Below are 17,077 nucleotides of genomic sequence, written 5' to 3' on the forward strand. Positions count from 1 at the left end.
GTAAAAGGATAGATAATGCAAAGAAAAAGCGAATGATAACAATTAATATTAAACGGAAAACTATTGAAAAATGTGCAAAACATGTATGCATGATTGAGCTAGCTCAGCGATAAGACAGAAATACATCCACAATTATCAAACACAAGGATTATATTCAAGGCATTTAGTTTGCAAAAGGACTAACCATAGTTTCTAAACGACGCAGCGATCTTCACGACCGCTGATGGAGAGACTGCTCAGGCGTTAGATGAAAGACAAACAATTGGCCGGTGACTGCGTAACTGAAACGATGCTACGTAAAAAGGCCGGTGCTATCTGTCAAGACTATAAAAAATAGACATTCGAACAAGTTGGTAGTGGTCGTGCATTAACACTTGGTGACGACACCTGTGTTCGTCCTGATCGCAACATGTTGAAATAGCGACAAAGGCAAACGTCCTTAGATGGGTTTCTTTTAAGAGCGAAACAAACGAAAAATTAGCTAACCAACGAGAAACTTAAAACTATGAAGGCCGAAGAAATTTTAATTACGTTAAGTTAAAGACTAAAGTTTGCTTTTAGGTTTGCTTTTATGTTTGTCTTTTAAGACTTGGATAAAATCCAAATTTATCAAAGTCAACTGTTGTAATGAAGGATAACTTATCTCTCCCTCTCTGGCAAATGCTAGCATTACCTGCTATTGTATGTATTTAATTTTACAATTTAATTTATCACATTTCCTGGCATTATTTTTTATTTGTTGCTTTTTGAAAGCATGTGGTAAGTTAGGACAATAACCAACATGTTCTTTCTGTTACAAAATATTGTTTTGAGTGTTTTATTTGCATTTTTAGAGTATGGAAACCAATCAATATATATTTAATTGTTCTATATATAAATAAATTGCACCAACATGCGAGTAAATTGACATACGAGCTCAGACTCGGAACGCATTAAGCTCGTAAGTCGAAGTATGACTGTAATGACTGGATGAGAAAGGCAAGAATCTTACACACATGGTAAAGAATAATACCAATGATTTAGAAGCTTCTATATCATTGATAATACAAAGAGTGACCAAATATAAATTAAACTAATAACAAACTAATGAATCAAATGAGATTTAGAAGCAGTTACACTGGCCACTCTATTAAACACCCATTAGACATGACCAAAAGTAACTAGACGAGATAGTTTTTGTCTAAGGTTGGTTGAACTAGATTCCTGCTTTGAAGCGGCATAGTGTATTCTGATTTTAGTATAGCGATTTACTATAGTTTTGAGTAGACTGTTGGCATGCACTGTACATGTAAAACCTTGATTGATGTTATGTAATAAGACATATATGTTATTGTCTGTGATGTTACTTGTTTAAAAGCTCTCTGTGTGATACCATAGCTCTCCATGTGTGAACGTAGGCACTTTTCTGCAGCAATACATATTTGGCCTATCAATCTGGTCACCAATCCTCCTCTGTTTTTAACTGAGATTAGGGTTATGTCATCACTATTTCTACTTCCCACTACTTCTACATCAGTCAAGAACTTGATACACTCATCACATTTGAGTTAGAAAATAATCCTCATCACCGAACTCCTCATCTTCACCTTCCTCAGCTTTTGTCTTGTTTTTTTTTTCTTTCTAGCCAGAGAATGTAGCAGGAGTTGGCCAGTTTTTTCAGCCCTGCTCACATCCAGATCAATACAGTTAACATTGGGACTTGGTGTGATATCTGCTTTTATGAACAGTGCTCGACGTGCAGATCTAAAACACTGCACATCCTGGTTATTGTTATAGCCACCATTAGATCGTATTGTGAAAAACAGAATCTCAATGTGATCCTGGTTGATCTTAAAGGTTAGGAAGTAGTTGAGGTAAGGGTAGTTGCTGAAAAGATATTGAGCAATGCCATGTACAGATTTGGCTGCTGACTCAAAACCAATTACGAAATGATGATGATTTTCCTATTATTTTCCACTACCAGCTTTCAGCTTGGTGTCTTTAATCGGCATAGATAGCTCATGATATTGTTGAGAAATTGTTTTGAGTTGAAGTTATGTTTTGTTATGGGCAATTTAGGTTATACCTGGGGTGTTGTGGTCTCTTCTGATGACATTTCACTAAGAATTTGGTGTTATTGTTATGTTTATGACTTAAAAATTAGCATGCCAAGCATGCTTCCACTACTAAACTTATTGCTCAATTGAAGGCTTTGATGCTGTGATGCACATCACTACGACGTGACGTCGTGAAAACAACAGCCAATTATAGGCCTCACTTTTGCTCCATTGTAATGATGGCTATTTGCCAATCTAGGGTTTACTATATCTATGGTTACTACACTTTTCCTTGCTTTCCAAGGGCCATCGCAAAGCGGATGTTTGGTAAAATTTGATTTTTTGTAAACCTTTGAATAAGTTGTTAACATAAATATTTTGCCGATGACGGTAACAACAACAACGTCTAAGAACTACTAAAAGTTGATGTTTATCTATATGGCTTGAAACAAAGTGTTATTCTAAAGTGATAACAACCGTCTCTGTAGCCGTTGGGCAAAAAACTTTGAGTTAACGATGCTAAGTTCGAGTTATTCAAAGCAATTTTCCATTGCGTGCGAACGTACCAGACAAATCCGCTCGAGTTAACTATGTGTTCGAGCTATCCGAGGGCGAGTTATCTGAGTTTGACTGTATATACATGAACATTCATTACCTAAGGTGCAAACACACCAGGGGATTTTGTCACAAGCGTCATGAGAAGCAAAGATGTATTACTGGCGCATACCTAAACACACTTAGGCGACGAACCGACCAGCGATAACGCGGACATGCTCACAAACTGCCACGAAAATTCTGTATCACCAAGTTCTTCGGAGTTGATAATAAATTTAAGTAAATGTGGCGCTTTCTAGATTTAAACAACTTCTGCTTTTGTTATTAGGCCTATCTCACTTTCACGAATTGCACACTACAAAAATACAATGTTGTATTATGGAATTTGTAGGGCTCAGGCTATATTGGTGTCTGAGCTCAAGGCAGTTGCAGGTGGTCACGGCGCAATTATGGTGAGCGAATAAAGCTAGTGGATAAAGCTAGTGAGTTACAGTTACTAGCTTAATGGGTAAAGCTAGTAGATTAGGTAGTAGTAGGTAGTATTGGGTAGTATATATAAGCAAATGGAATAATACACGATTTTCCTACTTCTTTAATACAACTGATACAATTAGACCTTTATTTAGGTAAGAGACAAGAAAAAAAATTGTATTTTCCACGCTGATATTTTACAATGCGTATATACGTATACGTATATACGTATAATTTACTTTATAGCAGTGTTTAATTTATAATATAGTAAGTATGCAACACTCTCAAAATAGTCAACCTGTGCAACGATTGACTCCCAAATGTTGATTTTCCACTGGGTAACTTTGTACTTCTTGTGCACTGTGTCAGACAGGACTGGGTGTGCTCTTATTAAATCTATGAATGATTCAGTGTTCATTTTGATGTCTCAATCATAACAAAATAATAAAATGATTTGTTGTACATTGGTAAACATTGACACGAAAAATTTTTCGGCCTGAGCATTGCATGCAGGGAAAAACAACCAATCGAAATGCACCTCACTAAAGTTCTGATAGAAAAAGTTTAGCATTATCACTCAGCATCAACTCTCTGTGTGAGTTCCAGCGCAGACTGGCGCCATGCATTATGATATCCTGTTACATATCGCCTGGTGTGTTTGAGCCTTCTTCGCACTCGAGTGATTTGGAGCTAGTAGAAAAACTCGGTTGGTTCCTTTATACATGTTAAAACAGTTGACACCATAGAATCTTTTATCGATTCACTCTGTTTGTATGGAGCCATCGCTTTTGCCAGCAAGTAACCTTTTTGAAAGCTTGCAGTAGTAACATTCTTGCAATGAGAAGCAGCAACTCTCATCACACGTCTCTAACAAGTTAAGTTTAACAGTTGATTGATTAGTCTCTTCAGCTGATCTTTTCTTCTCTGTTTGCCCACTGGCTACCGTGTAATACCAGGCTCTATCAATACTTTCAGTTTGTGCTAATAGACAGAAAGATTTGTGATTTTTGCGGAATATGGACTATAAACAGCTATGATACTCTATAATTATATCAAAATCACTCATTTTGTGAACTAATTATCTAAAAACTGTCCGTTCAAAATTCTCATTCAGAAAAACAGCCCATTAGTTGATAGGTTTTAACATGGCACATACTTTTTCAGCAATTGTAGAATGTAGGGTAACCAAAACATGATTCAATTTGATTTCTGTTAAGACTACCTCTGGAGTAGAACCCTCAGGCTGTAAACTTGTTAGCAGGTTAAATCATGTTATTGTTCAAACTTATAACTATTCGAACAGCTGTTGAAAATAGATAAGATGGATGGAACAAATCGTCCGTTATACTTTACGGAAATAGCTGAAACATTGTTTGGTCTGAACTGCCATAGTCATTCCAGATCAGTCTTTGCCTATGTTTACAGGCTATGTTAGGTTTTTGATTGAAAATTGCCACCTTGTTTAGACTACCATGATTAGCTATAAAATAAGTTATTAAAAAGGTTTGCGGTACATGAATCAGGTGAGTTAGAAAAGTGCTCGATGATAATTTAGAATAGTTATTATATTTAATATAACAAGTTAAACTTTCTTCCGCAACAGTAGGTTCTGTGTTACTCGCTTTTAAAACAAAATGCATCCACCAGCAATGTTAGCTGAGATTATGTTAGGAATTAAGTTGGTAGTCCAGCTAACACTCTGTTAAATATATATATCCTAAAGAACCCATATACTGTTTAAAGCTTTAGGGTAATTTAACACTTTGGAGCAATGCACTGATATGTGAACATATTGTCAATCTAGTAATCCTTTTACATGAAAGCATGTGATATGTTACAACAAGTGTCTGGTTGACAGATGGTTTCACAGCCAAACCAGTGGTAAAACTAGGAGCTGAAGGTAAAGCTAATCATTAAATGAGCCTGTAGGAAGTCTAACAATTGACAATTGCGTAAACATTTAACAAATAAATTTTTTATGGAGATAAATATTTGGTTACCCAAATATTTGATATTGGTGCGAATAATTTTTCATAAAATTTAACCAAATTAATTAGCATAAAAATGTACACTATTTGATGTTATATAAAGGCTACAAATGTGTTGCAGAAACAATTTAAACACTTTATTATCCCCTTCATAGTACCGTGGTGGACAATTCAAGCATGTTCTGAGTCAGACGAGTTACCACTATTACTATAGTTTATAGCATTATTATTACTATTAAAAACTAAGACTCACTGTTAGTACTATCACCTGGTCATCAGAAGTCCATTTATCTACGATTTGTGAAACCTACATAGCTATAATGCTTCTGATCATTACAAAGAACAACTAGCTATAAAAATATACTTCCAGAAAACAAAACTGAGGTCAGCGTGAAGTGCAAAAGTTGTCCATAATCTCTATGCAAACAGATGATTGTTTCCTTTCGATTATGCGGAGACGCGATAGGCTAATGAAACAATTACTCACCAATCAGAGACGTTTTGTACAAAGCCCGCAAACGCCACCCCATTTCCGCAACCTTTTTGTTCTGAATACCTTTTTTCTACAACCTTTTGCTCTGATAGATACATAGAGTAATTTACGATTTATAGGGTCGGCTTATATGCAAGTTCTTATAAATTCTTTAATTTTAGGGCTGTATATCAGGCTTACATGCGGGAATATACGGTATCATCCAAACTAGTCTGGTGTACACTGGCGTATAAGCTTACAGCATGTCAGCGTCGTAACCTTATACACAAATATCTGTTGTACTTGTTTTTTGTGGCCATCATTTTATTTATAAATGTACTATTCTTGATATTCATGCACAGTAAATGCCTCTAAAATACACCTATAACGCAAATTCCACATAACATAAAAACTTATACCTGTACAGTTTTTGCTTCATCCTAAAAATATTCCATATAACGTAAAATGTCAAATCGGTGCAAGTTCTCAAATTCAATTTGAATATCGATAATCTTATAGTTTGTTTTAAAGGTTGGTTTGCAACAAAATTCACATTACAGTTATTTGATATCAAAAGGTTCAACATGTCATAATCTGCTGTGTTGTAAGTGCAAAATATGTGGAAATGTGATTACAAGCTCTTAAAAGCTAAAAAACGAACAATTAAAAAACAACCATAGATTGGAATCCCTTTATTTTGATGGCGTAATCAACTCGATGAGGTTATTGTTTTGACACGAGATGTTGTCGCGTGAAATGACTGGCCACTAAAAGACTCAATACAAAAGGTATCGTAGCACTAGTTTATGACAAGAACTTTGGGTTTTATCGGAAATCCCTTATCAAATATAGATGCTCGCTACTTTACAGTTTCGCTTCAGCTTGGTCTAATCATCTAGTTGTAATCTGATCATGTGACCCATATTTTCTGCCCAATAGTGCGAGCAAATTCTGCAGCATTTTTTGACTATCACAGGTGACCAACAGGATAGTCATGTTTATCAGAGGATGATATAACTGTTCGTTTTTGAGCTTCTAAGAACTTTAACACCAGTTTTCTCAAAACTATGTTTTCGCACTAATGGAAAACATGCATTCAGTTTATTGACCATAAAATCTGCTGTAATTAAGCTGGAATCAAATTTTTTTTTGCAGAATGACTGAGAATTTTCTCCTTCTGCTAGTGTAGATAACTCTAAATCTCACACACTCACTTAACCATGGTTTCTGCGATCATGACCCATTTCTTCACTTTGGTTAAGGATCGCTGTCAAAACCATTCTACTTTCAACACAACCAACTTTCAAACTGTGTATATTACACAGCAGCTTGCCATTTTACTTCTAGTATTGCATTTCTCTTATTGTAGGGGAGAGATATAAACATATAATCTTTTCCTTTCATTATTGCTGTTTGTTGTACATAATAACACCCAGTACATTACAGCTACCATTGCAGTTCTCCTATTGCACTGCAGTGCCATTTGACTGATAATATTGCATTTCTCAACCAGCAGTACCCTTTTCTTTTTCCACTATCACTTTGGTCGCGGACTGTATAACAGGAGAATTTCTAGTCTATTATTGATACTACTTTTACTGTGAAATAGCTGACATACTAGAGCTTGTGTATGGATGAAGGAGAGGTACCCGAGGTAAAGTTAGGAATTACATAGTTAATCATAGATTTAGCCAACAAGTACTTACATCTGTGCGCTTGGAAATACGTCTATGAACAAATATGCCAGGATCCAAAATGTCGAATTTTGGTAAATATTCTCCACATAGTGTTAAGCTTTAGTAATTTTACTATCATCCTTATCAACTTAACATAATCATCCTAATTTGCGTTGAGAAGTAGCCATATTTACTTAAAGTCTTATTGAGTAACTTTCAGGTGGAACAAAATATTAACACTCTGGTGTTAAAAAAAGTTTTTTATGTTGAATCACTAAATTTCAGGTCTTGACAAATTAGTTTACTTTTAACTAAAACGTACAGGCATGTTTTACCACAGCCTAAAGACACCACGATCTCGACCAGCCATTTAATGACATATATGACGAATTGTGTGTTATTGTTTAGGAGCATCTGACCAATGAATTGACAGCATTAGCTCCTTATACATATAATGATCATCCAAAAACTAATAGGACTTGTCAATTTACTTACTGAATAAAACTAAATCAATGTCAAGGCAGATGAAGGAATATCTTTGCTTACATCTCCTTTGATAATTCACAAGCTGAATGGTAGCTACCGCTAATTTTTAGTATAATTTAAGCAAAAAATCATTACTAGTATTTTTCTTTATTACTACTGTTATGTTAAATGACAGATACCGCTGTCCGTTCATAAGACTTCGTAATTGATGAATGAGAAATAATTTATGTACATTTTAATAGGTTAAAATGAGTGGTCCTCATTGGACAGATTATAATTGCTTTGTAAATCCTTCTATCTAAAATCTGCTTCATTTGAGATTTATTTGGGACTCACATACTTACACTCACTGACATGTTTCAGATTTGATGAGCATCTTTTAACTAGTAACAGGAGAGAATTTAATAAAGAAGTTATATTCATTTGTATATTACTATGGAGGAGATAACTACTCTATGATAGAATATAACAGTAACTATTATTATGACTTACCTCTCTGGTAGCTGTGAAATTCTACATCCGGTAATGGCAAGTGATTTCAAACTGGTGAGGTTACAAATAACTTCTGGGAGACCCTCAGAGAACTCATTACCATAGAGCTTGAGGTCTTCAAGATGAGAAAGCTGTGATAGTCTGTAAACATGAGAGGTACTGAGTATAAGAGTATTAACCATTACAAATACCTCATCATGTACTTTATGCTGCTACTTGCTCATAATATAGACTAAGACTAGCTGCATTACCCGTCTACAGGAGCAGATTGACGGGCAGCAAAAGGTTTATTGAGAATTGTCTTTCATACGGTAAAACAACTCCAAATATGCAGTTACATCTCCCTCTCTCCATCTCTCCCTCTTTCCCATATCTCCGTCTCTCCCCTCTCTCTCTCCCCCCCTCTCTTCCTCGCTCTCCCTCTCTCTCTCCTTCTTTCCCCTCTCTCCGTCTCTCCCTCCCTCTTTCTCTCCCTCTCTCTCCCCTCCCCCCTCTCTTCCTCGCTCTCCCTCCCCCTCTCCTCCTCGCTCTCCCTCTCTCTTCCTTAGTTCAACGCAACACATGCGGATAGACAACATTTTTTGTTTTTCTGTCGGGCGTATGAAGAAACAGTTTTCGGTGTGTGCCTACTTCTGAGCAGGCGACGTATAGCTGGTCATGGCTGATGCAGGGTGACAGTAAGTCGATAGCAGCTGCTCTCTTTCTTTTCACAATAGCGTATCGCAACCCTCGGAGTACTCGTGAAAGTTCTGTAATAGTAAGTTACAGTAGGCCTACTCGTAGCTGGAAAAAAATTAGTAACTTGGCTCCTGAAGGAAATGAACATGACCCACTATCACGAACAGCGGCAAATCCAACAATATTAAGTAGTGGAGATGTGGCAATTCATAGACAATACAACATCGTATAAGAAACACTTACCTTTTTGATGTGGAAATTTAGTAGGTGAGAAATGCGTTTTTCCAGTGGCTCCAAGAAACAAACGTTTACGTGACCTTCTCGGTACACGTTGGCAGTAAATATTAATTGCATGTAAATAACTACTCGTTAATTTATTTTATTTAATAAATAGTACATTTGTATAGCTGTATAGACACCTTTGTATAGGCCGCAGAACTCAGGAAAGGCGCTTAATACACAAAAAATTTGCCGCTTAAAAAGCGTGCTAACCGGGGATTTCGGTTAATGCGCTCGAGCGGTGAAAGAAAAACAGCAGAATCGCCACACCTTTATATAAGCCACTTGGCTCAAATCGTCAGAGAATAGTAGCGGCTAATAGTCCATATTACGAAATTACGATATTACGATATTTAGTATTCATATTAGTTTGGTTAGCTTCGTTCGACCGAATGGAAAAAGAAATTTTTAATTTCAATTTTAATTTCTATAATTTATTTACCGTTACTACACATATTAATTGCCGGTAAGTTTGCTTCGTACGATCGAATCGAAAAAAAAGACCGCCATATAATTTATTTATACTGCTCATATTTGGGAGTTATCGGTGACTCAATATATCGAGAAGACAACTCATACTATTAGCATATCAGTATTTATCGTCCATCACTACGATGAATAGCGGGTTACGTATTATAATAGAGGCGTGTACTAACCGGAGATTCTCGTTAATGCGCCCTAACGGTGAAAAAAAAACACAGAATAGACACGTCCTTATATAAAAGTAGCGGCTAAGAGTCCGAAAAGTACGGTACTCTATAAAGCGGACAGACAGATAGACAGATAGATAGACAGATAGATAGACAGACAACAATTGCCGTTTATATAGTAGATGAACACCAAATGCTCTAAGAACACTCACTTAGCCACCCTTGAATTCACATCGACACAAGTGTAGCAGGAACTAAAATTTACTTTTGGTCGTTCAACATTTCATATTGAAAGCCATATTTTCTGAAGATTTTCATGCAGGCCTAATAGTTGAATAGAAGGTTAGCAACACAACTATCATTTTGAGATTACTGTTATCACTATTTAGTGACTATAAAATTGTCTCCCCTTATACCTAACTTTAACTGTTTAAATCTAATTATCTTTATCCCTATATATTTGATTTATCACAATTGCATGATGCTTTATACCAATAAACTTATCTTCAAAATTTACTTGTAAAAAATGAAAACAGACCTATACACATTTAATTTCTGGGGAGGGGGCATTAAACTAAATCATCAAACATTAAGCCTGGTCATTGACATGATCAGCTTCATGAGCAAACAATCACTAGTGTTACATGCTACGAATTTTTTAGCTTCGAAGTTGTGGTTTTGATTGTAGTAATGAGGACGTATTTACATGATAGGCAGGAGTGGTCGCACAACTTTCAATTGTTTGAAGCTGATAAGTTTACGTGCTACGAAGAAATTGTCGTATAACTCAGCAATTTATATATTAGTCTGTTACGCTTTTATCTACAACGGGACGCATAATTTATCTTGCAGCTTACACTTCAAATTGCGTGTAAGGTTAAATGTCAATGTCAAAGCGTGTGAAAAATTTTTCTTTCAAACTAGGAGTTAATATATTTTTTCTCGGATAATATTTTTAAAACACGTGCATGAAAAACAGAGCTGCGTAGGGATGCTGTAAGGAGGTCACTAACGAAGACGATAAAAATCCAACATCCGATCGCAAAGATTTATGTAATAATACGAATATTGATGTTTACAACGTACGAAATACTTTGTTGTTGATATGATGTTTTCAAAAATACCCCCCCCCCCCCGCCTTGAAATGGAGGTTTGAATCATTTTGACGAATCAAAGATTTGATGTTTTAAACCGTTCACATGCTACGAGAGTGAAAAATACAACAAAACTTTGTAGCATGTACTAGGGACTTCGTGGTGAAGGCCAACCGCTATCACTGAGTTTATTGAGTGTGTTCAAACCCGAAACTAGACAGTCGGCTGAGTACAATCCGCACGGCTATAACCAGTTCGGCTGACAGAATGAGAGTCGGGACAGCTGAGAATATCTCGGCTGTTAAGGACAAAGTTGGCTTGGCAATCAAGGTTATACTCGGCTCGACTAAAGCCAGACACGTTATCTTTTATACAGCAGGCGCTCCTACCAGGTAAATAATCCGTTCCAGGAGCGTTTACATTATAGGAAATTTATGTTTTAAGAACAGTAAAATACATCTAAGTTGCCTAATACGTTCCAATATCTTTTCAAACGCACCCCTTCAGCCATCCAAAAGAGAAAAACTTGACTTAACTCTTTCAATTTGTGGCCTTTACCGTACCTGCAGTGTTATTGGTTTGCATCGACAACTTTTCTCTTTTCACTGATCAATCTCATCAAAGTCTATTAAGCTTTGTAAAACTAATAATAAACATTTTCTATGCCTACAAAAAGACAAAATAACAAAATATTTTACTATAAAAGGCAGTTCTACCTGTTTGTTGTCTATTTTTATCCAGGGGTCAAAGTTAGGATAAAAGCTAACATTCGACGATATTCCAACTCGTGACATTCGGATTGGTAGACCGACGCTGTAACACCTGCTCCAATCGATCACCTTTGTAAAAATCTAATTTATGAACATTTGTGCGGCCATCTTTTTCTCCTTCTTGTCGAAACCTCTAACGGTTTATTATGGTGAAGTAGAATGTCGGGAAAGTAATATATAATAAATATAACGCTATACGCACAATGTGTTTTCTCCCGCAAGTACGGCGAGTTAAACGAACATTCAAATCAAATGTGAAAGCTCGCCCGACTTGGCACTTCATGTTACATGGAATTTTTTACTTAGTAGGAAGCAAAAACTTCAAGTCATTTTTTTAGATTATCTGAAATGTACGTTATAGGAGGTACACGTTATAGGAATGTCTACTGTATTACTGAAGCTGAGTCATGCGTGCCGTCACGCACGACCAGCTGGGTTTAAAGGGGCAGAGCTTAAAGCATATAGTCTGGTGGCCACAGGGCTTTTTTGTGTCATTTTTTTTGCCAAGGTGGCACTACAATGGGGTATAACGAATCTTAGGTTTAATGGATAGAATAAAGCATCTCATAACTTTTTCACTATACCTACCGGAATTATTCTTGTCAAGCAGTGATTATTTGCCATTAAAAGATGGGTAGAAATACATCAATGAGATTTCCTTCGCGCCATGCGCAATCAGCTAGGTAAACATAAATCTATGCATTTGTTTAATACGGGGCGTGTTTGCTTTCACCGATAACATTTGTGTCCTTAGTCTGTTTCCGCTGTTCCCTGTTAGAAACGGCCGTCTACGTTGGTTAGTAGTAGCGCAAATTTAGTATCTTATATTTAAATTGATTACCACAGCTAGCTATTGTTGGTTACATAATTCATTATAATCAAGTTTTACATGCTAAGAAGTAAAAAAGCTTTGCTAACGAAAAAAAGCGATAATCCAAAGTTTTTAAGAGATGTAGAGCACCATCTACAAACAGTGAGATCGCAACTCGCAGTGTTAGTCGTATGTAAATGCCACACTGAATGCTTGAGGAAGATTGCTAGTGAGTCGAATTAACTAAGAGCTTCTCAAGTTGCAAAGAATCTCAAACCCCTGAAAAAAATAAGGTGAGATGATAGCAAACTCATTTACTTAATATTTATGATTAATTAATCAAAGATTAAATGCATTGCTTTATTGAAAATCTTGCGTTTCCTTCACTGTTTACTGTAGTCAATTGGATCAATGAGTGATAGGTGTTGATTATAATGAATCAAACTCTCAAGTCAAACTTCTCAGTCCAGATTTTACATATTGGTTACAAACTATACAATAAACTACTCTCTGTCGTAGGTATTGTTGCTGTGTTTTTAGAGACTCAGTGTTTCATACACTCAATAGCTCAATTCAATTTGTTTAATTTTTAGGCTAAGACGGTAGCACGACATAACATTATAAGCTACTTATATTATTGGGCTTCATAAATAGAATACCTAGATTGGGTATTTTTTTAATAAACCAGTAATACTGGACTATTTGTAATATAGCATGCCTCTGCTGATTTTTATTAAGACTTAGCTCGCCTATTTACAAAATTGGAGACTGTATTGCTCTTCGAAACGTCAAACCAATATCAACACAAAGTGTAGTACCTTCATGCAACTGTATGATTGTTATTTAACTGATGGTTTGGTTAGTTTTAAGTTACTATATTGTGTCATGCAGAACTTATCAGTACTGTATTATTGTGTTATTACACTATACTCGGGTGTATTGTATTATAATTATAGCTGTATCACGTTGTATTGAACTGATTTGAATTGTGTTATAGGATAGATATGTTGCATTATGTTGTGTGATATTATATATATTAATACATATTTTGTTGTATTTTACTCAATTGTATTATATTGTATTATACGTACACGTTCAAACCAGTCTTGTAGCTCTTCCTATTTTCAAGTTTAGAATTTATTGCTAAATGCTTTGATAAATCGTTTTTCGGATAGGTTATGATCGATAAATATAGCACCATAAATGTATGTCAGCACTGATATGTCTATATGATCATTTTGTATTTTGAACTCATTGTCTGTAATGGATTCTTTACATTGTAGTTGGCCGCCAGGGGCTTGATATGACAAACTTTTCTGGCCATCACTTTAGCCACTGATCTGCCAGAAACCCTCTTCATACTCGTAACATTGATACCTGTACAACTACTGATTGACAGGCTATACTGTATACCTCATTGGGTACGCTGGTTGTGAGCAGACTAACTAACGAATCTAATGTAAACTTAATCTTTTAAATGAAATTATTATATTGCTGGGCAGCACGTGACAAGCATAAAGTATTTATTATGCCTATCTTAGTACTTTCCGTTGGTACATGTTATTTCTTTTTTATGTAACTGACATTTATATGCGAAATTTCTGGCTTAGCTTTAGATTTATTGTACTAGTAGCATGTTAAAACCATGCAGTATTTTGAAACCATGTATGGTTGAAATGTTGAATGTAACCAGTATGATGGAACGTATGGTGCAGTATGTTCGATGACAACCAACTTTCTGGATGATTAATTAATATCATGTCTTTGTATGGGTATCTTAGTACTTTGTATGATTATTATATAGCATGTTTACTAAAGTACATAGTCTGTTTATCATGATACAACAAAAACTGTTAATTGATTCTAGAAAGCATATTGCAAAGTATTTAATAAAACTATTACATAATTATAATCTTAAAGCTCATCATCACCGTCTAATTGATTACCATCCTCGATCTCGTCAGTCATTTCATTAGTGCACTCTACACAGCCGCATAGACTTGTGGAAACTCTTTTTGCATGAGCAACTGGTCCATTGGACAAGCTGCCTAGGAATAGCTCTTTGCTCATCAGGAAAGCATTGCCCAGAAATCTCATCATCGTCTTTACTCCAGACATGGTTTGTGGGATCTGGGGGCACCATTAATGGTTGAATTTCCCACTGCTGTATTGCTGCTTAGTAATTGACCCTCATTAAGTGCCGACGGAGAGAACCCTCTTGGTGGAAGTTTTTTTTCATAAGATGCCCTTGATGAGAACAACCTGTATCTGGCATCGGCTTCACTTGTAGAATCAGACTTGCCATAAAGATGCAGTGTTGAACGTGTTAGTGTGTTGAACAACATTTTATCTATTAGAATGTGGTAGTTGATTATATTGAATTATGTAATCCATGACAGCTAGCTTTGGAAATCGGTATAATTAGTAAATTGAAGTTTTCGATCATTACTACAAACGCCGGCGGTCGCTCGGCGAGACAGGAAACTGACTACACACCTAATTGATATCGGGATAATTTTATTTATTATTATTATTATTATTTATTTATAATTTTTATTTCGGAGATAACATTTTTAAAACATGTGCATTAAAAACAGAGCTGCGTAGGAATGCTGTAAGGTCACTAATGAAGACGATGAAAATCCAACCTCCGATCGCAAAGATTTGTGTAATAATACGAATAGTGATTTTCACAACATACGAAGTACTTCGTTGTTGATGCGATGTTTTCAAAAATACCCCTCTTTGCAATGGAGGTTTGAATCGTTTCGAAGAAGTAAAGATTCGATGTTTTAAACCGTTTACATGCTACGAAGCTGAAAAATACAAAACTTTGTAGCATATAACACTAGTGATTTTGTGGTGGAGGCCAGCGGGAACACTATCACTGAGTCTTCCAAGTGTGTTCGAACCCGGAAACTAGACAGTCGGCTGGCTGAGTACAATCGGCACGGCTATAACCAGTTCGGCTAACGGAACGAGAGTCGGAACAGCTGAGACCATCTCGGCTGTTAAGGACAAAGTTGGCTCAGCAATCATGGTTATGCTCAGCTCGGCTAAAGCCAGACACTTTATCTTTTATACAGCAGGCGTTTTCGTACGTCCAAATTACAATTACGTCCCATTTGAGCCGTTTCGGAAAGGGATTCCAATCTACAGCGTTTTCGTGATGGCTGCGATTAACTGTTCGTTTTTGAGCTTTTAAGAGCTTGTAATCACATTTCCACATATTTTGCACCTACAACACAGCAGAGCAAGAGACGATGAATCTTCTAATACCAAATAACTGTAATGTACATTTTGTTGCGAGTCAATCTTCAAAGTTATTTTTCTTGCCACACTTGTGAGACCAACCGACATACATGTATAGCGTAATCTCTACTATATATGCACTGGTAAACAAGATCCATGACTTTCTAGTTTGCAGAGATAAACTGTCAGATGTGCTAACAAGACAGAGACAATAATTAGTTTTGCAATTGCTCAGAAATACTTGAAAGCAATTGATTGGTGCAGGTGTTACGGCGTCGGTCTACCAATCTAAGCGTCACGAGTTGGAGTATCGTTGAAATTTATCTGTTATTCTAACCTTGACCCCTAAGGACAGATAGACAACGGATAATTAAACACCGTGCTTATTATAAATAAAATATTTTTTATTTTACTTTATTGCAAGCATATAAAATATTTGTTATTAATTTTCTATAGCACAATAGTAAACTAGCAAAATAGAAAAAGTAATCAAATCATTGTAAATAGACGTTGAAAATTTTCTTAACTTATTGTAAGATTGGAGCAGTCATGAACCATTAAATGAGTAAAAGTGATAAGGAAAAAAGTTGTCGATGCAAACCAATAATATTTCAATTAATGTAGAGCCAATAAATTAAAACGTTAGGACTAGTTTCTCTTTTTTGTATGGCCAGAAAGAGGTGAGTTTGAAAAGCTCTTTGAACAGATTAGGCAATTTACATGTATTTCACTGTTCGCATACCAAAATGTAAATGTTCCTGGAACGTATTATTTATGTTGGAGGAGCGCCTACTGTAAGCTGCGACTTCTGTTTTTTTTTCAAGAAACCCGACATTTTATATACTTCATGAATAATGCAGCCCCCTTTAATACATCATATTTTTTACATTCTGTGTGTCTTGTACACAAATTTTTTTTAAATCAGTATTAAACTATGGTACCGATGTGGGTAAATCTAATCAATACTGCACAGACGACCTAGCTTTCGCCTGGTGTCATGTGTGACCTAGGGTAACCCTCCCCAACTACATTCAGAACACAAAGCTAAAATCAAAAATTTGAAAACGTAAATGGACATAAGACTTAACAATAAGAGTTATCTGAGCGGTAACTCACTCTGAAGTGACTGGACTAATTACCTACTGTGTGTGCGTGCGCGTCAGTTGAAAGTGTTGCCATGAGAAAGGAATGTGAACAAACACATGTGTTCGAAAGATAAAAATGAAACAGTGTTTGATTGAAGGTATCTGTAGCTTATAAGTAGTACACAAAGTGAGCAAAGTTGTGCTCTTCTTATAGCAACAGAAAGATGAATCCAAACTATGGGAGGTTAAAAAGTTTGCTAGCAATATCGGGGTTAGCTCAAA

At 36.0% G+C, this 17,077-nt stretch overlaps 1 protein-coding gene across 1 annotated transcript in view; it reads right to left on the reverse strand.

The window, feature by feature from the left end:
- The window catches only part of LOC137394299 (leucine-rich repeat-containing protein 1-like), a 113,776-nt gene extending 99,200 nt beyond the window's left edge, over nucleotides 1-14,576 (reverse strand). The window contains exons 1-3 of the mRNA XM_068081016.1: nucleotides 14,405-14,576; nucleotides 11,085-11,223; nucleotides 8,177-8,317 (exon numbers count right to left, since the gene is read on the reverse strand). Coding sequence (XP_067937117.1) covers nucleotides 8,177-8,317; nucleotides 11,085-11,223; nucleotides 14,405-14,576 — 452 coding nt within the window. The remainder of the gene's footprint in view (nucleotides 1-8,176; nucleotides 8,318-11,084; nucleotides 11,224-14,404) is intronic.
- Between the last annotated feature and the right edge of the window lie 2,501 nt (nucleotides 14,577-17,077).

This window comes from Watersipora subatra, chromosome 4, assembly GCF_963576615.1.
Source record: "Watersipora subatra chromosome 4, tzWatSuba1.1, whole genome shotgun sequence".
Lineage (NCBI taxonomy): Eukaryota > Metazoa > Bryozoa > Gymnolaemata > Cheilostomatida > Watersiporidae > Watersipora > Watersipora subatra.